The 23,619-nt window shown below is 36.8% G+C and overlaps 1 protein-coding gene across 1 annotated transcript in view; it reads left to right on the forward strand.

The window, feature by feature from the left end:
- AKAP6 (A-kinase anchoring protein 6) overlaps positions 1-23,619 on the forward strand; it is a 234,126-nt gene that overhangs the window by 205,092 nt on the left and 5,415 nt on the right. Inside the window, 2 exon segments of the mRNA XM_040558408.1 lie at positions 19,116-19,427; positions 19,429-22,571. Of these exon segments, the coding sequence (XP_040414342.1) occupies positions 19,116-19,427; positions 19,429-22,530 (3,414 nt within the window). The 3' untranslated portion in view covers positions 22,531-22,571.

The following is a 23,619-nucleotide window of genomic DNA, read 5'->3' on the forward strand; positions in this document are numbered from 1 at the left end:
TACAAGGATATGGAGAAAAGCAAATATATTTTTTTCATCCTTTCTTTAGACGTATGTGTGGAGAGGGAAGTATCGACTTCAAAGGAAGATATTGGAAAAAGAAGAGATCAACTGTATGACCAGTGGAAAAATGTCAAATCTTAATGATGCTAAGATTCTCTCAGTTCATAGAGCTAGTGAGAGAGAGGTATAGATGTCACAGCTGATCCAGATTAGCTGACTAAGAGGAAGAATGGTGATACAGACAGAGCATGAAGAAAAGAGGAGTTTGGGAAGGAGAGAGCAAGGATTCCATTTTGACTGTGCTTGGTTTATGTTAATGGCCACCAAGAATGAGTTATTTAACAGAAAGGCAGAAGAGTGGGGTTAGATGTACCAGAGTTTACCTGAACCCTTTGTTCAGAGATGAGAACTGCAGGTATGTGAGTGTATATTATTATCTAAAAAAGGAGAAAGGGAAGTAGGTAAGGAGAAAGGCTTGTTGGAGTCCAGTGAAAAGCGGAAGGCTAAGGAAGAAGGACAAGCAAAGAAACACAGAGGAAGTAGAAGAATCTAGAAAGCAAAGAAATCCAAAGCAGTAACTTGTTGAGAATCTGATCAACTAGAGTCAAAAGTAAAACGGAAGCTGGTAAAATAAAGGTCATGAGAAAATGTTAGAGAAATTTCAGTGGAATGAAAGGAAGAAACAGAATTAGTGAGGAGCCAGAATGAAGCTGAATAGAAATTGGAGGTAGGAGTTTTAAACAATACATTCACATTTAAATGAGAAGAAAGTCAAGAAATAAAAGAAGACAAATGTCATCTCATCAGTGACAGAAAGACAACATTCTTGAGTTTTGATGGTAATGAATCTGGGAGAGCAAGAAATTAGAACAGAAGTAAGGGAAGTCAGTGGTGAAATAGGCTGAGAAGTGAATGGATTAGTAGATAAATGTGATGCTGAGGAACAGAAAAGACTGTTAAACAAAGAAAGAAAATATAATAGTAAGATTTTTAATTCTCTTGAGGAACACTGTTTATGTTTGTGTGATAGTTCCATCTTCAAAATATTTTTAGTCATATTACTAACATATCGAGAGCTCTAGTAAACTGTTGGTTAGTGCTATGCAAAAGGTTTATTTAGCTGACCAGCAATAGAAAAACTAGTTGAATTCTGGAGCTTCAAGAACAAACATTGCAACAGCCAAACTAAAAAAGAGTTCTTACAATCTTGAATTTTGGTTGCTAAAGGATGAGCCTCTGTTAGGTCTGTAACTAACTGTCCAAGAGAGATGGGGCTGGGTTTCTGCTATATTTTTCTGAAAGGTAAGGTACCACAGAGGTGATGAATTACTTTTTTCATTTACAAAGTCTATAATTTCATTGTAGTAAATATATCTGTTCTACTAAACTTAGAGCAGAAACAAGTTGCAGTTGTGAGATAGCTTAGAGAGGGCTGAACAGAGGTCCAAGTTGCTGTAGTGAAAGTCTACTATCTCCTTTTGCATATGGGCATCTGCCTTGTAGAAGCAGTTTGCTTTTTGTAGCTGTCGTTACTATAAATAAGCTGTTATGTGCTAATTAGAGCTTGGTGCTGCTCTTACAGCAGGAGTGGAGTCTTGTGTTTCTGTGTGGGACACAATCGATCAGGAGTTGAGGCATAGTGTTCAAGTACTGCAGTTTGCTTGATGTCCCAGTGCTTGGAACTTCACAAGGTGCATGCCGCTTTGTTCTCACTTTGCCTGAGGGAGTCTGGAATTATTTGCTGGTCTGAGTTGTCTTTCACTGTGCAGGGGTTGTATTGTTTTTTCTGCTCAGAAATGGATGCCATTAAGAGCTATCATGATGCTCATTTAATTTTCAGTGTGGGTTGTTTTGTTTTGGAACCTCTCATTCTAGACTTGTATTTAATAACATGATTCTTTGAAGTGTGTCAGGATCTACAAATTTCTCATGTTGATAAAACTATCTGTATTCTCAACATTTAAGGATGTCCAAGCCACTACAGGATTCAGGTTTCTTTGTCTTCCCTGGCCTGAGTTGGCTTGTTCTAGCCCTCCTTTTCACTCAGTTCCTGTGTAGTCATTTCTTGGGTAGGTACCAGGACTGTTTCTTCTGCTTCCCTATCTCTCTGTATTTGATGGTGTGCCAGTCTTGGCACATAAACAGTATCCCTTGGTAACAAGTCTTTATTTGTGGTTGCCCACAAAATACTGTAATTTATGAAAACAAATGAGATGTTTTTATACCCTGATGGCATCTGACTCATTACGGCATCTGACTTGCTGACAGTAAATAAGATAGCCCAAATTATTTTATTGCATTACAGAAGTGCAAGAGTCACTTGCATCTTCTTGATTTGTGTACTGGGATCTTCCTTTGTCCTGTTTCCGTCCCCAGTCACTTATCTGAACCACTTATATCATTGCAAATGCATTCTGGAACTAACCACAAAAGGGTTTTAGATTTCTTTTGAATTGTTTGTCTTCACTGATGTTTTTCAACAGTGTTTAATTTTCCTCAACCTTTGCAAGAGCAGGCACCATAAATTTATAAATAACAAGAGATTAACATGTACTACAAGCACCTAAAGTCTGGTAAAAGATGTCCTTCTAATGAGCCTAAAGTTATGTCTAGAAGCTGAAATTATCAATAAGAATCACCCCAGAAGGATGAAATGTGGTTAGATTCAGTAGGTTAATCTAGCTAAAAAGAATGAGGTATTCATACAGTGAAAAAAACAAAGATTACTTTTAAAAAACAGTAGACACTTGTCTTTTACTGGAAGCAGTCCTAATCTGTTTTAGCAAAAGAGGTTTTTATCTCCCCCATCTGTTTTTTTGTGGTAAATTCTTTTCCCCCTGATTTATCATTCCATAGTTTGCCGGTATAATGTTATCTGTCACCTAAATTTTAGCTTCAGAATTACACAGATGCCTTTCAGTTTGCCTAACAAGACCCTGCTGGCAATCATCTTAAAAGAAAAAGGAGTCTGTCTGGCAATTGCAACGGCAATAGCAACAATCTTTAGTCAACTAAACCCAGAACTGCCATCTAAAAATCCTACTCAACAGCTGGAGAAGCTTTAACTCTCTATGCACTTTCCTTTAGAGGGTCTAGTCTACATGAAAGAACACTGAACAGTTAAAAAAGGATTTGGGACAGACTCAGTCACGGTCATGCCCGCAAGTTTACAACAGCTAAGTCAAAGTGGGAATATGTAAGCTGTTTTATGCAATTTTGTTGATTATTTGCTCAGCCAATGATATACCCAGTTTCAGTTATGCATCTAGCCTCAGTGAATTATTCCACCAGCCACAGATGTTCACAGTTTGATGTCCTGTCCAGGTCAGATATGTCTCTATGTAAGAATTCACAATGAAGTGACTATTGGTATTCGCTTTCCTGGGACTGTTTTATTGATACTGGAGTTCATGTAACTGACGTACTACTATGGCTCACATAGAGACAAGACTGTGTTTTCTAATGGATTTTACTTCTGAAGTTGCAATTGAATTCCTACCTTTTTGGTGACTACAGAAACTGCTTTTTCTCCAGACTGCTTATTCACTGAATGAGAAAGGTATCTGTTTTATGGAGCAGACAATCTCTTTTCTCGTGCAACAGAGAGGGCCAATTATTGAAGGAACAGTATTAATCATGCTTTTAAAATGGAGATTTTGAGCTAAGATAATTTGGATTGAGGTGCTGTAATTCTCACATTGTCTAGAAAGTATCTGAAATAACCATGTCTTTGATGATTTAGTCTACTACTATGCTCTATGAAAATTAAAAAAATTTTCTTTTTCTTTTTCACCCAAGTCATCCAGCACACTACATTGTATGTCCAGCAAAAAATCCATCTGTATTGGCTGGAAAGTATGCTGTACATCCAGGCACATAATTGAAAATAATAAGGCCACAATAAATGGGATGGCCTTGGGGTATAATACCCGAGGGATTCAATTGGTGTCGCTTTGCATCAATGTCCATGCATCATGGTAATTGAGGTAACATAACCAATTACCACATTTTAATTAGAGTTGTAAGGACTTGGGAAAATCTGCAATGGTGAGACAGCTCACTTTAAAAAAAAAAAAAAAAAAAAAAAAAAGGCAACTCTGTTTTTACCACAAGTTTGTTTCTTGGGTTCTTGGGTGTTTGTTTCTTAGGAAGTAAAAAGCTCGTGTAAAACCCTGCTTAGTATTTTTACCAGCATCCTCTTGGTTTCATTATTTATAATGCATTTTGAAAAACAAATTGTTTAAAAATACTATATTGCTTCTGATCAGGTATCTTTATCCCTTTACTCTATTCATCTGTTTTTGTGATGTTTTCTGCAGACGAAAACAGTTTTAAATAATGCTAGGCATGGTGCTAACTGAAGTCCCCCTCTCAGTTCTCTATATTTAATTCACTGGTTCAATATTTTTTCAATCCATGGGCTGACACTTGTTCTTAGCTACATAACAATACAAAACAAAACCCTGCATTCAAAGGTAAAAAATGTATTTGTCATTGTTCTGTTATTTGTTAGATAGCTCCACTAAATAAAACTTGGCTTCTGAAGGATTCTAATTTTTTCACAAGCCGTTATTTTGCCAGGTCTAGCTTTTACATCTAGCTAAAAATCTTGCATAAAAATGTAGAAACAGAAGTGCCTAATACAGCAAAGTAATAAGTGAAGATTGACCTAATTTGCTGAGGAGGGGGCACTGCATGTTTTAAAGTGCTGAATACCTCTTACATGATCTAGCCCTCACATTATTTAATGACTTATGTTTGAAACTTTATAAATTATTTTTTCATTATCACAAGTCATTTTTGTTTTGATATTGGACCTCTTCATAGTGCAGTTTTTGACAGTATTTGTATTTGTTTCTGTCAGTCATCTTGTTCTGTTTGTTTTCAACACTGAAGATGGCTTGCTTTGGAGGTTCCTTCCTTAAAATATATATATTTTTGATTGTAGAGTCTCTGATGTATCACTCTAAGCTCTGCACCATCCTCACACTTGAGGTGCTGTACACCTTTCTGCTTCTGGGTGGCATTGCATGTCTGATTTGTGACATGGAATGATTTTCTGTAAGATCTAAAACAGAACTGCATAAACGGTGAACTAAGGTCTAAATTTTTCTTTGACTTTATGAAAGACAGGTGATACACTTCATGTTCTTGCAAGAAGTTCTGTATTTCTCTTAATTTTCTTGAAGAATGGCCATAGTTATGATGGCAGCCATTGTGGCAGTATGCAGAGTCCAGATGGCCTGTCTAGACTAAAGCTGGTAAAATGCTTCCGGTTTTGCAAATCTCAGTAAAAACTTGCAGACACAGTGGAGCTTAGTAAAAGTTAATTTTTAAAAATCAGATAAATGTTGTGTTACATTCTGGAGAAAATCTCCTGAGTGGACACCTGCAGTGGTAGCTTTTTAGAGTGAATAAAAATAAAAATTAATACATTTAGGTCTTTCCATAGAGGACTCTTTTCCATCCTCAGTGAATGTAAAATTTTCTGTCACAACTAACCATTTTGGGCAACCACCCAGAGGCGGAATACTCCATGTGACATTACCAATCCAAATTCCAGTCAACTCATCAGGGTGTTCTCATTGCCACTGAATCAGTCTTTTAGCTGTTGCTCTAATTTTAATTATGTTATGGGACTCTTTAGTTGTAGGTGTGGTTAGGCAAGAAGAGACTGATGGTTAATCCAGGGACCAGAGACTAAGGCACCCCTATTTCACAGTCTCTGTCAAGCCACAGTGAGCCTGAGCTTTCCCACTGGAGAGTATGGAAAATAAAGGTACATATTCCTAACTTTCTCGTGAGTCTCAGATGATTTAAGTAGGTTGAAGAGCTAGTCTTGGGAGAAAATGTATTCACCAGTTCTACCTTGCTGCTTGCATGTTCTTTGTTCTTATCAGTTAATGAAAAGGGAGTACTGGAAGGAAAGTCTTCACGTGTAGCAGTTTCCATATGGATAATGCTAGGAATAGGCTTTTCTGTGGAGCCTCTTCCAGTCTACTTTACCCTTCCTTTGTGAGGTTAACCTCCTAAAGCAGAAAAAAGTAGTTCAGCATTATTGCTTTTCCAATTCTTTTCTCTGCATTGAAATTTCCAGACTAATGATGATGTTGATTAGGTATGAGTTTGTAGTTTCCAGTATACTGAAACCTACAAGAATATCTCTTGCAGCTTGTTCAACCACCATCCTATAGCAGCAGGTCTTGATCACTGTCCACCTCAACTAATTGAAAATACTTCCCTGGGATGCATGTTTCTCTTCCATGAGTCCTTGCTAATTCTGCAGGCACCTTTAGTTTCTTTGTCCTCTCCGGGGTATCCAACAAACTTTGTAACGTGAAAGGTGAAAGTTACTTTTTTTGTTCATGTAGGCGTGAGCACAGGAAGATAAATGAAATTACATTAGAAGTAAAGGCTATTTTAATGAGAAAATCAATTGCTGCAATACTTAATTACCCCAAGTACCCTTTGATTTTTTTTTTCTTTTGATGAAGCACACAACATTTCTGAGCAGGATCTGAAATTTACTTTTTTTTTTTTTTTCCCCGATAGGTTTCTTTATAAGACTGGGAATGCTTCATAGTGGCTGATCATGGTTTTAAACAAAAAGGCTGCAAAAAGCAAAATAAATAAATTATGTATCACTATATATGATTTTTAAACCAAACATGGTTATTTGATCATATATATATATATTGTATATATGTATGTATAACCACTAATCACAGCTCATACTATAGTGAAAAACTGACTTCAGGTATTCAAGGCAGAAAATGTCACAGTCACAGTGTTACAGGATAATACAGTTCCTGGTATTATAATTGGCTCTAAGCATAGTGGCTGAACTGGGAAAAAATAATGCCTCTGGACTAATGTTTTTAGTAGCATCCTATGAGCAATCTCCTTCAGTGATTGTCAAGTCTTCTCTTTAAATCACGTATACTTTGAATTATTTTTTTCTCTATTATGTTAGAAGAGCTATGTAAATGCACTGGCACAGTGCCACAAAATTTTGTATATATTTCTTTTTATTTTTAAAAAGAATTACTTCTTTGGATTTTTTTTGGGTGTGTTCCTTCTCTGGTTAATGCAGTTTTAATCTGTTCAAATGTGATTTCAGAAGGAGAGGAAATTAATGTAGTTTAAAGTTACTTAAACACCTTAAACTGCTGTGTCTCAGGAACTTTCAGGGCTGATCAGCGGTGCTGTGTTATCCAGTGAGAAGCTGGGAATGTTTTCCTTTGGGAATATATGAGGCTTCTGTGTTCATCCGTGTGGCCAGAAGATTCTTCTGTTTCTCAGTGATCTATCGGTGACTGTGTTTGTCTGGTGGTGTTTTTGAGTTGGGTGAGAGAATTTCATAGCTGGTAGAAAGTTGGGAACACTTCCTCTCTGATCTGATTTTTTTTTTTCTTAAGTGTTTGGTGTTTACAAGCCCTCAGAGATTCAGAATGGCAGTGAGGCCATCTAAAATGCCAATTTATTGTTTGGCTTTGTAATTCAACATATGTTCATGGAAAGTACCATATCTCCCATGGGTAATGGCATTTGATCCTCATTGATGGTGCATTCTTACATGCGTTCTCAACATTCTTAATTTCTTTGCATTTATAGATAATATTTGTAAATCCACTTGCCATAATTTTATATATATATATATATATATATATATTCATCAAGTAATTACAAAAATTCAAATTTTAGGACAGCAGAATTCAATTCTATAAAACCTAGAAATGTGAACTTTCTAACTCTCTAATGGGAAAAGTCAACATCACAGTAACAGGCTTAGGTCTTTATGTTGTGGTAGCATGTATTCTACCAATGAGGTGTAAATCTATTTGTCTTTTTTTCTGTATTACACGTTAAATAATGGTTGAAAGAGTGTGAGCAAAGCTCTTGCCACAGCTCTGATAGTAAGACATTCCCTGTTCCAGAAACATGTTCATTTGAAATGTAAGATGCATAAAATCTTCAAGTGAATTCTCAGGAATTATTGGTTTTAGTAGCAAAATATGTAATATTCAGAAGCTGGGAAGCTGATGTTTCCAGCGTATGCAGATAGTGAAAGAACTATCATACGCTGTTTAAATGGCAAAAATAACTCATTAAAATGAAAGAAGAAAAATGTTTAGTTTCTTATTTTCAATGATAGAGATCACGTTTCAGAAGAACTCAGGTCCTATTTAGGCATTTAAGTATAGGGCCAGATATATAAAAGTGCCAAGCCGATAGTGACTGTTTGCATTGTACTGTGTTCAGATTACAGGATGAAGTCGCTATTTTATTCAGGTGCCTAATATTCACTAATTGTAAGATCATGACTCAGGCCTGCATTGTTTAAAAAATTAGACTTAAGAGAAATACAAAAGTCTCAAAGTAGTGATTATTGAATTAATTTAATGACTTGGTGCATTGCAACTCTAATGACCCTAGTTCTGCCAGGATGGTTCCTGAGTGTGATTGAAGATCATTTTCTGATACTTTGTTTCAAGAGTTCTCAAGAAAAATAATTTTTAGAAAGAGGGGAAGAAGCCTCATTTTCTAACAGGTTGTACAGCAGATATTTCCATCCTACAGGGGTCTTCGGTATTGGATAATAGGGCCCCAATCCTCCAACCATTATGGAAATGTATTTGCAGGATCTTCAGAAAGTATATGACTAATCAATGTTTCCTTGTTCATTATTATAGGATGTTATAGGAGGTGCATAAGCTGTAAGCAGAAAGGAATACAATAAAAAAAAAAAAAGTGCATGAAAATAAACAAAGTACAACTATTCACTCTTTCTCTTAACACGAGAAATGCAGGGTACCTAATGAAATTATCAGGCAGGAGATTTAAAACGGTCAAAAAGAAATACTATTTTTATGCAGCGTGTAATAAAAATGTGAAACTTGTTCTTACATGATGTTGTGGATAACAAAAATAAAAATGAGTTCAGTAAGTAATTAGACAAATTAATGGAGGAGAAGTCAATTAATGATTATTAAATTCCTACTCTGAAAGTCCCCACAGTCTGACTTTTCAAATTTTGCATAGCAGCTTCTATACTATTCTGTTCCTTTAAAACAAACAAACAAACAAACAAAAAACCTTAAACATCCACTATTGACCACTGTAGGAGATAAACTCAGTTGAATGGACTCTTGATCTTACCCAAAATGGCAGATGCCTTGTGAAAGAACATGAATTGCAGGTTTGGAGGCCTACCTGTACAATATTTTCATGTATGACAAAGCAGTTTCAAGAAATGCCTACAGGGTTTTCATTGTGCTTGTGTTTTGTTTGTTTGTTTGTTTGTTTTACTATTTCCAAAAACTGGGATGTAGTCATTTAACAGGCTGCTTTCACCAGAAGAAAACTTTGAAAAATGTACCCACGTAATAGCTTTTCAAGAGATCTGTAGTACATTTTTCTGTAAAATACACAGAAAATATAACTCACACATCTATGTAATATTTAAATATGGACATACATTTATGTGTCTGAGGTAATATAAGATACATTAAATAATAAGATGTAAATAATCAGCAAAGATGATCTGAATTTTATTTCTTTTTACATATAAGGTATTTGTGTCATCATTGTAGCTCTAATCCATATTCAGTTCTTCGTGTTTGGTGTGCAGTAATATGTAAATTACCTAGCCAGCTGCATTAAGCAGTGTTTGTTTATTCTATTTCTTTTGGCATAGCATATAACTGAATTTCTGCCAAAAATGTGGCTGCTTCAGGGAACACTGTTCGAGTAGAAGGAAGTTTTGAAAGGAAACGCACATCATAAGTCTTTACTGTGTGAAACAGTAAAATCAAAACAAACTTTCTGTTCATAAAAATATCTGTTTTAATGTAAAATAATGTGCTGTAAAATACAATGAGCAAATTGAATCTTTTTAGAATGCTCTGTTTACATTAGCTTTGTAAACAAGAATACAATGCTGAGAGGATTTTTTTCATATGTGGGAAGGGTGACTAAAACTGGTGAAATGTGAAAATGAAAAGTTTAAGAGAAATTATTTTAAAATGGCATATTAATCTCCCCTAACACATAACATTTAAATGTGTTTAAATTTAGAAAGCGGTGAAGTTTAAGTGTTAAAAAAATTGCATTAATGATGCATAGAGCTATCTACTTATGCTGGCAGTCCTTTCAGTCTTCCAGTCTGACACTTCCTTTTTTATCCAGCCAGCTAATTTCCCCTCTTTTGTGAGGAGTAACTGTTTTCACACTAGTGCTTACCCAGCAAGCCTCCTCATTGTTTCATGGTTAATTATCTTCTTGAGCTTCACCTTCTCCAGAGAAGGGAGAAAGACTGGGCCTCCCCACAGCTCTAATGAAAGCTAGGTTTAGAGATGCACTGTGTGAATAAATGCAGTGTCTGATGTAGCAAAATAATAAATGAGTTCCTAAACTTACGGAGTCACAGCTCATCCGGCAGGTTTACTGAACAAAGCAGGAAGACACTTGGTCTTAAAAATAATTTTTTATTTCTAAAAGTGGGGAGGAATATTGCTTTAGTGTTAAGACAAATACTCTAAAGTTGTATGTTAACAACATTTATGCTGATAACATTAATACTAATAGCTCCATGCCCCTCAGTTATTACACTGCTTTGTAGAGGGCGCTCATTGGACTTTGTGACTCAACACCGCTGAAAATAAGAAATGCAGATAGATTTAAATCTTCAGTTCATGTTCCAGTTTGAGCCCAAGTTTAAACTGTATAACATTTAGAATAAACTTTACTGTAATAGAAGAATGTTGAAGAATGACAATAGTATTTTTGTACTAATGAAATACTCCCCATTGTAATTTTGTACTCAGCCAAACTAAGGCAGGCAATTATAAACCTCTCACCCTAACAAGAAATAGTTGTCCTTTACTTTGTCATCTTCTAAGTGAATTTCTATAAAGTATGCTTATATTAAATCATTTCTCAAGTGACGACATCAAAATATATGTATAACACTGGTACTTCACATATTGCCCAGAATCCATTCAACATCCTAGATTAGATTGAAATTTCCAATCCTTTTAGTTTTTCCAGCCAACTCCAGGGCTGTGTTGGCATCTGTCATGTACAGAGACGACTATAAACAACAGACACCAGTGATAGAGACGAGAGTAAAAAATCTGGAAGTTCAAGGGTGAGATGATTTTAGTGAAAAAGTTCTGCCTAGGGACCTCTTATACCTGGAAGTAAGGCCAGTATTTCTATTCTGCAACATTTGAAAAGCCGCTCTTTCTAGACAGAGGCTATGCAATGGCAAGGAGCAGTAGTGTTGTTGTAGTCTCGAGGTGCTTACTCTCTGCCACTTGTTGACAGCAGCAGGGTTTAACTTAATGCTTGGAAATCCATAGGTAGGCACACTGTGGAAGCACTTGTAATATGCAGCATTCTGCAAGCCTCTGACTTCACCATACTTGCTTATTGACTCCTGTCCAGTCAATATCCCAAGTTTACAGATGGTGTATCAATGAAATCAAGAAGTACCTGAACTGAGATTACAAAGAAATCCTGTTGAAAATTTACATAGGGGAAAATAAAGAGTCAGTTGTCTTTGATGATATGAATTAGGCTAAATTTGGTAGTCTCTTAACTGCTTCAGGAAGAGGATAAACTGATGGGAGACCCAGATATCCTTCATGCAGTTCTTTTATTCATAAATAATAAAGTCTCCCTTTCCTGTATACGGAAAGAATTTTTATTCAGAAATTCAGCCTCTCTTCTCCAGCTCTCAGTGAAAAAACTTTCTTTCTAGGTTTCTCCTAAGGTCAAGCTCCCAGGGGCTCATGTCCTGTCCTTTTGTACCTTATATCTATCTGTTTCTATGGTGATTCTCACTCTTTAGTGTTTCTCACAAACATTTATTTCTGCTGAAACAAAGCTCTTAAAAACTCTGTGATTTCAGGTGTCCTGATGTGCCCGTTGCAGGTGGAGTCTACTGAGTGCTTTCATAGCATCCACTGAGTTGTTCTGGTTTAACTGAGAGTAGTACACCATTAAAGGAATACCAGTTGCACTGTAAATGCTATTAAATTGAAAATATCTTTAGCCATTATGCAGACCTCTGAACTATTACAAAGCCAAAACAATAATAATTTTATTATGCCAGTGTAACTTTGCCAGCACAGCTTTGTTCATTGGCTTGGGCACCTCTCCTATGAAGACAGGCTGAGGGAGTTGGGGTTGTTCACCCTGGAGAAGAGAAGGCTCTGGGGAGACCTTATTGTGGCCTTCCAGTGCTTAAAGGGAGCTACAGGAAAGCTGGGGAGGGACTCTTTGTCAGGGGGTGTAGTGATAGCACAAGAGGGAATGGCTTTAAACTGAAAGAGAGTAGGTTTAGATTAGATACAAGAAAGAAATTCTGTGAGGGTGGTGAGGCACTGGAACAGGTTGCCCAGAGAACCATTCTATGATTTTGTGATCTGAGTGCAGAAGGTAACTGTTTTGCTGTGAATAAGGGCACAGTGAAAATGCACAGTGAAAAAATGTGCTGAAATTCTGATGTGTAGACAAGCAATAGTTAAGCCTGTTTAAGCATCATCAGTTCCTCAGATTTCCTATTTCTGGTGTGTGGTTTTATTTTTTAATATATTTTTTTGTCTTAACCATAAAGACCAATCTTTGATTGGGCCAAATTCTGAGACTTGGCATGGATGAACTCTACCAACTTGCATGGGCATGTGTTTGAGGTAGAGTGCCAGGATTTGCTCTTTACTAAACTAGGTATGCATGACAACATTTTGGGTTTGGGTCAAACTAGGGACGTTTTTCTAAGAGTTTCATAAAGCGCTTGTGTTGGATTCTTGCACAAAGAAAATCACATATTCTTCTGAAGTAGAGGTGAGACCAAAATGACATTCAAGGGTGAAAAATCCTGTCATGTAACCTCTTGACAGATGAAAAGAAAACTACAAAGCAGCAAAAACAACAGTCAGTAAATATGCCATGTAGCTAGGCTTTCTCATCACACACACACAAAAAGTGGAGAAAAAAAAAAAAAACAAAACACAAATACACAGCTTGGAATATAGGTCTGAGATTGTAAACCTATTTGGATAACAGTATGATTCAAGATAAAAATGTTACAGATGTTATTCTGCTCCCTGGTAACATTGAAAGCGTTCTTGAGCAAATGAGAACTGGAGATGTTAAAAAGCCGCATGAGGATGCAGTAGCAGAAATGGAGGCCTCTGCTTCCACAGAGGCTGCGAGATGAATGAAGTGTGGTGTGGTAGCGGTGATACTCTGAGCACAGCACAGGGACTAAATGTGTTGAGTCCCTGCTTTTGCGTTGGTCTGTGAAAGAAGTGAGTCCCTGTGGGCCTTCTGCTGGCACGGCTCACCTTCTGTTCCAGCCTGGCTCTTCTGCACTGACCGGGGAGTAGTGGAGCGCCTGGAGCCCTTCGCTCCTTTTGGCCATCTGGTGCTATGGGGAGCTTATCAAGAAAGCTAGAAGACCGTTGTAGGACTTGTGCAGGAATGAGTGACCTCAGCGTGTTAACTAACGTGGTCAAGAGATACTTAAAGAGCAGCAGAATGGCTAGTTTCTCTGACTTTTTAAAACACTTCTACTACTAGTAGGGTCTTCTAGATTACAGATGAGCATCTTGTTAAAATGTCACTGAAATTACTCAATCTGTTGGTTAGAAGATGCGCCCACAAAACCTGTATCATGATGAAGAAAATTACCAGTTTTAAAACCTGTATATGACAAGGCAAACCTCTAGACTTTTATTTCAGAGCACTATAAGAGAAATCCAAATGTCATCATGGAGACAGTGATCAGCAGTGGAATCTCTTGCTCCCATAAGACCCGGCCTGTGCTGAGACCCTTGAAGGTGGCACCTGTCACAGCAGAGAGCAGAGGTGATGTCAGTGTCCTTCCTGTTGTACAGCAATCTGTACACATAACCACACACATAGGACCCTGGAAATACCTGTAAGCACCCGTAATGCCCAACAGGAAAGGACAAGTTCTGCATGTGCAGAATTTAGTATATTATTTCATTGAGGGAGGCAATGATAATTGTAAAATGAAGCACGAGGAAGTAAAAACACAAATTTGTATTCTTATTTTCTCAGCAAAGAAACACGTATCATCTTATTTCAATTGTAGTTATAACAAGTATGTATGTTAATGATTAGTTTCTATAGTGGTCTTAATAAATATACTGGTTTCTCTAGTGATCTGTAGTAAACCAAACTGCTTCTGTATATTTTGAGGCCATATTGTAATGTGCAGGTCACTTTGGTATAATGCACATTGCATATTATGCATATATTGATGCATATTAAAATATTGGTGTTGGGAAACGGGGACAGTTTTCTTGTTGGCTATAATATAGGGAACCCCATTTAGAAAATGAACTTAAGTGAAGCAGAAGTGAAGTGGGTACTGTACATATGTTTCCCTCAGCAGAAGTACTTGGCATGCTTGCGTTTTTCAAAAGACAAAATCATGTTTGTCTTCCTTCAGTGTGCACACATTCCTGGAGATGGGGGATGGTTTTCTTTCTTTCTCTTTCTTTTTCCCCTGGCCCCTAAGTGCAGTTGAGTTTGGATAATTTGTCCACAGCAACTGAAGGATATGTTGCAGGGGAGGGAGGAACAGAATTTGTATTTATTATTCTAAAAGCTTTTTTTTTTTTTTTTCATGTTAATTCCTTTAAAAATATATAATGGTACGTAGGGGTTACATTACAGGCCTTTTTCACCAACACAAAGTATCTGTACTAGAGTAGCACATGCAAATGAGGCCGAAACAGAGAATCATTGTTTAATAAAATTTGCTGCAGAAAAAGCAAAACTATCTGTGTTTTAAAAAGGAAACAAATGGAAAAAAAATGCATTTTTAAGACTTTTTCTTAAAGAGCACTGTGATTGAGGAAATATCTTTATATGACAATAATTTTATTTCTTCCCATTAACATCTTCAGCAGATTAACTCTTTAACTACTAGATATCTGCCCTACAAGCATTTAAGTGCACACTTAACTTTGCTCACATGAGTTATCCCACTGAAATGGGACTACTGCCCTAAGCAAAGTAGTTCAGGGTTCAAACTGGAAACAGCCAGACTCCTTAAAGCAACACTTTAAATACAGTAGAATTAATTCTACTTTTAACTTTTTTGAGTCTTTAATTTAATTTGTTCTTGTTTTAATTACATTAGAAACATTTTGGGTAGCAATAAATACTTCTTAAGTGTTGTTTATCTAGTGATAAAAACAGGAATATACATAATACTGTGCTTCTCCTTGTTATTACATTGTTCATTTTTGCTTGCTTGGTCAAAACTTTTTACATCCTCTTACTCTGAACCATGTGGCCATTGCCATTGACTCTAGAAGTAGTTGTGTTTAGTGACTTTAATATGATAAAGTTTACTATATGAAGATAGCCATTGTTAGAAAGATGTTATACGCGTGCATATACACACACACATGCTTGCCGAAGTCCATGGCAGAACACTCAGAGACCAAATTTAACCAAAGGTACAATTCAGTCTGGCAGGATGAGCTTTCTTTGGATACCAGCATGTCTAACTGATTGTACAAAATTTTCTTAGTGCATTTGGGAATTTAGAAACATCATTTATGTATGTGCAAGTGTATGTGTGTGTATAAACACAAACACCCACACATATATTACTATTGTGATAACTCTAGTCTTCCATCACCTTACCTATGCTCTGAGTAGCCTGACAGGGAGACATCTGATGTGATAACAGTTGTCCATAGAGATTGGTACTGCTGTCAGTGCAAACATAGGCTGGAGTGACACCACCTTCCATTTTTCAAGCCAGAGCTTTATTCAAAAGCCTGCCTAGTGCTGCTCTCTCCAACAGTCACTGCAATGTCTGAATGCTCTTTCTTGTTTGAGCAGCTTGCTAAATATTGTAAAAAAGAAAGGGAAAAATGTATACCTCTGCTAAAAATGCCAAATGCAAGATGTTTGTGTGACATAGGCTGGGTGGTCTGTTTCAGACAAAGTTAAAACTTGGTCTATATTTGGTAAGGGCTGCCAACATAGCTGATAACCCCTAAAGTTGTACTGGTAGGTCTCTTCAGGGAACATGATGCTTATAAGAAAGGTAGTAATTTATTGATATCAATTCAGGCAATTCCTTGGACAGAGAAAGCTGTGCTGGTAAAATGACCATGTCTACATAAAAGCCTTTGGAAGTGACAATAACTTTGACAATAAGAAAAAAAATAATTAAATTCTCTATCATCATAGCTGTCTGTAAAACTTCTGAATATACACCAGACCTCAGAAAAGCATGTGCATTTGAAGGATAAAAACTAGGCTTTGAAGTAAGAAGTACTCAGTGAAGATGAATGGGGTGAGGTCACAACTCTACATGTTTTATTGTTTCAGTCCATCTGACCTGCAGAACAAACAAGACAGCCAAGTGATGATTTACAGGGGGAAGGTTATCTTCCTGACCAATAAGGATCAAATGTTTTGTTCTTGAAAAACAAAATCAGATTCTATGGAACATAAAATCCTTGGAACCTGCTGCTGATTTCCTGCCTTTGGGAATTCTTTCTGCAGCTGGCAGAAGCTTAAAACAGTAAAATTGTGCAGTTTAGGAAGCTTTTCACAGCAATATCTTCCTAATGCTAAGTGCGACAGAGTCGTAAAACATACCACAGTGAAAATGAGTTATTTTAGCTGGTTTCATGTTTAATCTAACAGGCTTTCAAACTAACTTAATGTAATTATCATCATTCTCTTGCACCATTTTTTTAGGTGCAGGTTGGTAAGGGGATGAAAACATGGTAAACTGGCAAATCCAAACATGGACTGCTGAGCTCTGCAATGTACAGCACTGCTCTGATAGCCTTGGTTGTCTAAAAAATATTGTTTTTTTGTTTGTTTGTTTTGTTTTTTCAAAGAGTTTAAAATCTAAGCTACCTCTAGTCAATATCTCAGAGGGAAGGAAAAAAAAAAAAAGAAAAGAAAGGACTCTAATGAACTTATTCTGTAAAAGTTTTGGAGTATGTAGATCCACAAAGAGCTTTCAACATTAGACATGACTGATTTTCAAAATCCCAAAAAACCTTCTAACCTGCCAAGGAGGGAACATTTCCTTGGCACACAAATTTCTGCCCACAGTTATTTGTGATATCTTAATGCAGCTGCACTGCACAAGGACCTACCTTACAACAAAGCTTGATGGAGTATGAGGATACAGATTTATCTTAAATGAAGGTCTCATTTTATCAAATATGTTAATTATCATATCACTCTGCTGAATGGTGGATAGCCTGTTTGGAGCAAATCGTTCTTTTCCTTATGCCATTTGAGTGTTTTAGTCTGGACATACAGCATTATGATACCCTTGTGTCTTCCACAGAAATAGTGCCACCAATATCCGTAGTTATATAGACACGGAAGGGTGGATTTGGAGCTATTTATGCCTCTTGCCAGTAAAATGTGTTGAACACTGCACTGTGGGTTAAAACTCTCCTCATCTGTCTGTGACATAGTTGTTTTATGCAAAATGAAATAGCATAAGTAGGCTTCTTTTCAGAACAGCTTCTCTTAGGAGAATGGGAACCTGGTTCATCTCTCTTATGCCCAGTCTTACAAACTGTCCCACATACAAAATCAGTGCCCTAACTATTGAACTGTTGGAGATTATCTTATGATTTGTCTTGAAAGAGATGAGCAGGCTTTAGTTCCTTCTTCAAACGAGCTCACAGCTGAGAATTCCAGTCAGACATACGTGCCTTCCTCAGCTCACTTAACCTTGGCTGAGTCTTTATGAATCTAAGTCTGCAACCAAGTTGCTTACAACTGTTCATTTGACTACAGCCTCACTTTATCTGCTTGTATTTCAGTAACTTAGCAAGTTTGTTGTGATTTAGATTGCTGTTTGGCATGCAGTCAGTTCTGTATTTGGAAAACAAAACTTGCTCCAAGAAAGCTCGAGAGAGATCATTGTTGAAAGGTTTTTTTTTGTTTTGTTTTTTTTTAAGTGTTTGTTTTTCTGGATACGGTGATCACTGTTCAGCTGTTAAGAAAATTTAAATTAAACAATTCTACATTAGTTAGCAGTCCTGTTGCAAGACTTGCTGTATAAGCAAAGTCTTCCCTAAAATGGAAGGCTCTCAATAAATAGAAAAATTAAGAGAAATTAATTTGATCTCAGAGAACAAGCCCCCAAATCAGCAACCACTTCTGTCCTACTTTGAGGATTTTAAGGTGAGTCAGTGCTGTTGGCCATTTGACACATCACATTTCAGTGAGAAGAGTTGTCAAGGTGTTCTTTCTCTCCCACAGGTGTTTCTAGAAGTAACAATACTTGAGGCTACGTGTTCTGAGCCCATAATAGGCCACTGGAAAGCTACAGAAGTCTTAAAAAATCAAACTAAGTTTAGCTCAATTATTTATTAGCCCTTTCCCAGAGAACAGTGTCAGCACAGACAATATTTGAAATTCATGTAGTATTTGATTAGACTGATTGATCTTACAGCTGAAAATATTAACATTCATTAGTGTTACTTACTGGTCATTAGTACTGTCTTTATTATCAAGTAAAGAATAAACAGAAATTCTAATAAAAATTCATCAAGTCTAGTGGTATCCAGTGCATTAGATCAGTTGTTTTAAGGCTGACTGCACAAAAGTTTGTTATAAACATTTTTTAAAACCTTTAGCAAAACATTTATATCTTAGCTCTTTTAAACTTAAGCAGGCTAAGAGGTATTCTCATATATCCAACATAATAAACACCTATCAGCATGTTTTTATTAGAACAATTCTGTGTGATTCTGCAGAATGGTTAATGCTTGTTATAAAATGACTAACCACAATTAATCTCTGTTAAAGTAAAGTCAAATTTCTGTATTATATTTTAGTGGCAAATAAGAAAAATAAGAAAAATAAGAAATTATGCAGAATTTAATAGGTTTCATTTTAATTGATCATTTAAATGGTACACAATACATGACAAAAGTAAAAGCCTATTAATGATCATTGTTCCAAAAATGCACTTTACTCCCATTAACTTAGTTATATGATTTCAATGTAAACACTTTTAAAGTAGAGCTGTAAATATTTTTAATCTCTGATTTTTAAATTATTTTTTACAGGAGTCTCTGAACGTTATTGATGCCAGTTTGATGGATCTAAATGGTCCAAGTGAAGATGCACTAGAATGGGATGAAACTGACATAAGTAATAAGCTGATAAGCGTTCATGAAGATTTAAGTGATCCTGATCAGGAGCTGAAAAAGGATGATCTAAGCCAGAAAACTGCTTCAGGAGAATGTGGTGACAATGACGTGAATGAAGACGAAAGTATCAGTGATCGTGGAAGTCCTCTTTATTGTCCCACCATTACTTCCCCTCCAAATCCTCACATCTATCAGGTCTATAGTCTTCATAATATTGAATTATCAGAAAAAAAAACACATGCCTTTCTTGAAAAAAACATCCAAAATCTCCAGTGTAACACAGTCTAACATTTTAAACAAAAGTCTTAGTAAAGACTCTTCATTTTCATCTACCAAATCCTTGCCAGACCTAATAGGGGGGACAACATTGGCAAAAACGTATAACTGTATGTACCAAAGTGGAAACATAAGCAGGCATTCTGAGAGTGAGAGTGGGATAGTGAGTGAATGTGATACAGAAACTACAAATAATTCAGAAATATTTTTACTAAATGATATTGAAAGCACTCAGAGTAATCCTGAAATTGGGCATGCAGAAACTCAAATGGATGGCATAATTGATGTAATAAAACAAAAAATAAAGCAAGATGAAGAAGACCATGTTAGTCTCTCAGATGATTGCCAGTTGGCACCTTCTGGATGTTGTGGAAGTGAAATTGATGAGGACTTGGACAGCGTTACCATGTGTAAACCTGTTTGTCTAGAAGAACTGCAAGGAAAACGTGATGTGTTTACATTTTATGATTACTCATATCTTCAAGGCTCCAAATTCAAATTACCAGTGATAATGAAACAATCACAACTTGAAAAGACACACACAGAGGGTGCTTTGTTTCATGGCTTTTGTTTTGATAAAATACCTGGTAAATCTGAACATAAGCCTGGAGAGTCACCAGATGGGTTTATTCATGACCATAGTCTGGCAAGTATCCCTGGAGGATCAGATCCCAGTTCTTGCAAGTCTGCAGAAACAGTAAGAAAATTAGCTGTTACAGAGAATACAAGACAGATTTCAACTTTGTCTCGTAGTTCTTCATTAGAATCACTGTCTGTAGTAGGTGATTTGTTCAGCTCAGGTATTTTTAAAAGTGGAGATGGTCTTCAACGAAGCACCTCTTTGGAGAGCTGGCTGACTTCCTACAAAAGCAATGAAGATCTTTTTAGTCATCACGGTTCAGGAGACATAAGTGCAAGCAGTGATTCTGTTGGAGAGCTCAGCAAAAGGACATTAGATCTTTTGAATCGTTTAGAAAATATCCAAAGTCCATTAGATCAAAAGATAAAGCGCAGCATCTCTGATATAACACTCCAAAGTAGCTCTCAAAAAATGTCTTTTACTGGACAGCTGTCTGTAGATATTGCATCCTCCGTCAATGAAGACTCAGCGGCTTCTCTCACTGAACTCAGCAGCAGTGAGGATCTTTCTCTCTGCTCTGAAGACATTGTACTGCATAGAAATAAAATACCAGATTCAAATGCATCATTTAGAAAACATCTTAATAGATCTGTAGCTGATGAGAGCGATGTCAATGTCAGCATGATTGTTAATGTCTCCTGCACTTCTGCTTGTACTGATGATGAAGATGACAGTGATTTGCTTTCAAGTTCCACCCTTACCTTAACTGAGGAAGAGCTAGGTATCAAAGATGAAGATGATGACTCCAGTATAGCAACTGATGAGGATATTTATGAAGAATGCAATTTAATTTCAGGACTTGATTATATAAAAAATGAACTCCAAACTTGGATTAGACCAAAATTTTCTTTGACAAGGGAGAAGAGAAAAAGTAACCTCAGTGATGAAATTCAGCACAGTAAAGAAGTTAGTAATGAGACATCAAAAGCCATGGATACATTGAGCATTGAAACACTTTTGAATGGTTCAGTACAGAAAATATCAGAAAATAATGGCAACAGTAAGAATGTACCACGTGATCATGAAAAAGGGACAAAGGGTCACTTGAGGAAAGATATCTCTCAGGTTGTGAAGGATCAGCTCGTGGACGATATGGAGAATGGCAATGTTGAAAATACTCTTGGCAGTCAAAAGGAAGGGCTTGTGAGAACATCAGCAACTTCCAGAACTCATACATCACGTGATGTTAGAGAAGCTGAAAATGAATGTTGTGTCTGTGAAGCATTTACAGACAGTTCAGATGATTCACGTATGGATGGCAAGGAGACTGCTCTGTTGTCAGATGGATCCAGAAACCCTCCAAAAGAATGTCAAAGTCATCTTCAGTCTGATTGTCATGGTGTTGCTTACTCTCCCGCTAAAAAACCCTGTCTTGAATCTTCCTCAGAAACGAACTGTGTAGACACACAAGCATCCCTACCTGATGGTCAGCAACACAGAATAAGCATTACTGAAAAATCTACTGATTGCTGTGCAGCCTTGAAATCTAATGAAGCAGAACACGAGTCCTCAGCCAGTGGTCCTGATTCATGCTGTAACTGTGAATCTGCTGCTTTTGATAAAAGAAACTTGGAAGATGGCTCAGTACACAACTTTGTGATGGAGATAATAGACATGGCATCAACAGCTTTGAAAAGTAAGTCACAACCTGAATGTGAGTCATCTGCTCCAACTTCATTAACACAGATCAAGGAAAAAGTGTTAGAACACTCTCACAGACCCATCCAGCTAAGAAAAGGGGACTTCTATTCTTATCTTTCACTTTCTTCTCATGATAGTGACTGTGGAGAGGTAATCAAATACATAGAGGAAAAGAGCAGCACTCCTGTGCCACTGGACTTCACAGATGAGAGAGAAAATATTGAATGTTTTTTTGAAGCTTGCCCTGAAGAAGAGCGTGTTGAACAGCAATCTGTTTCTAATGGTACTACCGAAGCACGAGTTGAACAGCAGCAACCTATTTCTAACATTATTTCTGAAATACCTCCAGAGTCACCAGGCAAAGTGATTCTAGAGTCAATAGGAAAAGTTAAAACTTCATCAGAAGATAGGCATTTATCTTTTTTATGTGATGATGACATTAATATAAATGTCCCCAATCCTAACAAACAAAATGCATCAAATGATTTGAAAAATGCTGATGATGATTTGATGATTTCAGATTGGAAAACTGAAGGATTGGAAAAGAATTCTCCAGAGCTTAGCAGTAAGAAGAGTACTATAGGAAAATCATGTGGAATCGATGAGCCCAAAGGATGTGTCGCTGCTTCTGAAGAGGCTTCAGCCATAGAGTTTCAGTTAAAGCCCAGCCATTCACAGAATAAGGAGGTTTTGCACCAAAACACTAAAACTCTTACTTGTGAGGAAACTCTCCTGACTCTTCATAAGGAAAGACACATTAATATGCACAGATAGAATGTAAACCTCTCCAGGCATATACATTATCCTAAAAACAGGTATGTACTTTACAATATACACGTTGCACTTTTTTTTTTTTCATTTCTTGCTTTTTACTTTTTTTTTTTTTTAACAGTTTTATACAGTGAAAAGAGATGAATCACCATCCAGGGTTTGTGTTTTATGGTAGTGCTATATCATTTGTTTTAACTACACTAAAATCCTCTAAAATCCTGAATTACATGCCACTGGTCAACAAACGCAGTGAATAGTAGCTGCTCCTTGTCCTTTGGCTTTGCACTGACTAGAGCTGCTCTCTTCTGGAATCTTCAAATCTGTTATTTTGCAGAACTTGGGAATCCTTCAAAAGTAATGTTTCTATATCACCTCCTCTTCCTTTATCAACTGAGCTGTGGAACCAGAAACCAGCTCTACTCATTCATCCCCTTCTCCACAGACAGCTGACCTTATGAGGTATTCACATGTGCTTGATGAATCTGAACTTCTGGTTTTACATGGATTTTGAGTGACCAGTGAGTTGGAATTCTAAAATATTTACAGACAATCCATGAAGAATGGCTAAGCAGACTGGAAAATAAGTAGAGAGAGAATGTTATCTCTTGGTGTCAGCTTACCATGACTTATGTTCAGTAAGCCATTATTAGTACTAGGCCAAAAGTTGAGGTTACCAAAATAAGAAATCTTTGCAACATCAGTGAAGAGTATAATGTGAAGGTAATGTAGGACAAAGACCCAAACACCAAAGCAAATGGAAAGTGTTAGCCACACAGCAGTACTGAAAGCTTTGGTTCTATTTTGTGGTAAACATTTTGAAACAGAAGATGCTTGAACCTAAGTTGAAAATTTGGCTCTGATCTCTTCCAAAGTTTTGGAGTGGTTCAGAACTGGAGTTTCTGACGTCACATGAATGTCTAACAATAAGCTGTATATTTAACAACAAAAGATCTACAGAGCAACTTCTGGATCAGATCCTATGGAGCTGTTGTTCTGAGTCTCACTAGTTTGGTGAGCCAAAAGCCAACATAGCTGTGCAGTAATACCATTGATCTGAAACACTCATCCAGTAGACCAGACCCAGCATGACAA

The sequence above is a fragment of the Cygnus olor genome, chromosome 5, assembly GCF_009769625.2.
Source record: "Cygnus olor isolate bCygOlo1 chromosome 5, bCygOlo1.pri.v2, whole genome shotgun sequence".
Lineage (NCBI taxonomy): Eukaryota > Metazoa > Chordata > Aves > Anseriformes > Anatidae > Cygnus > Cygnus olor.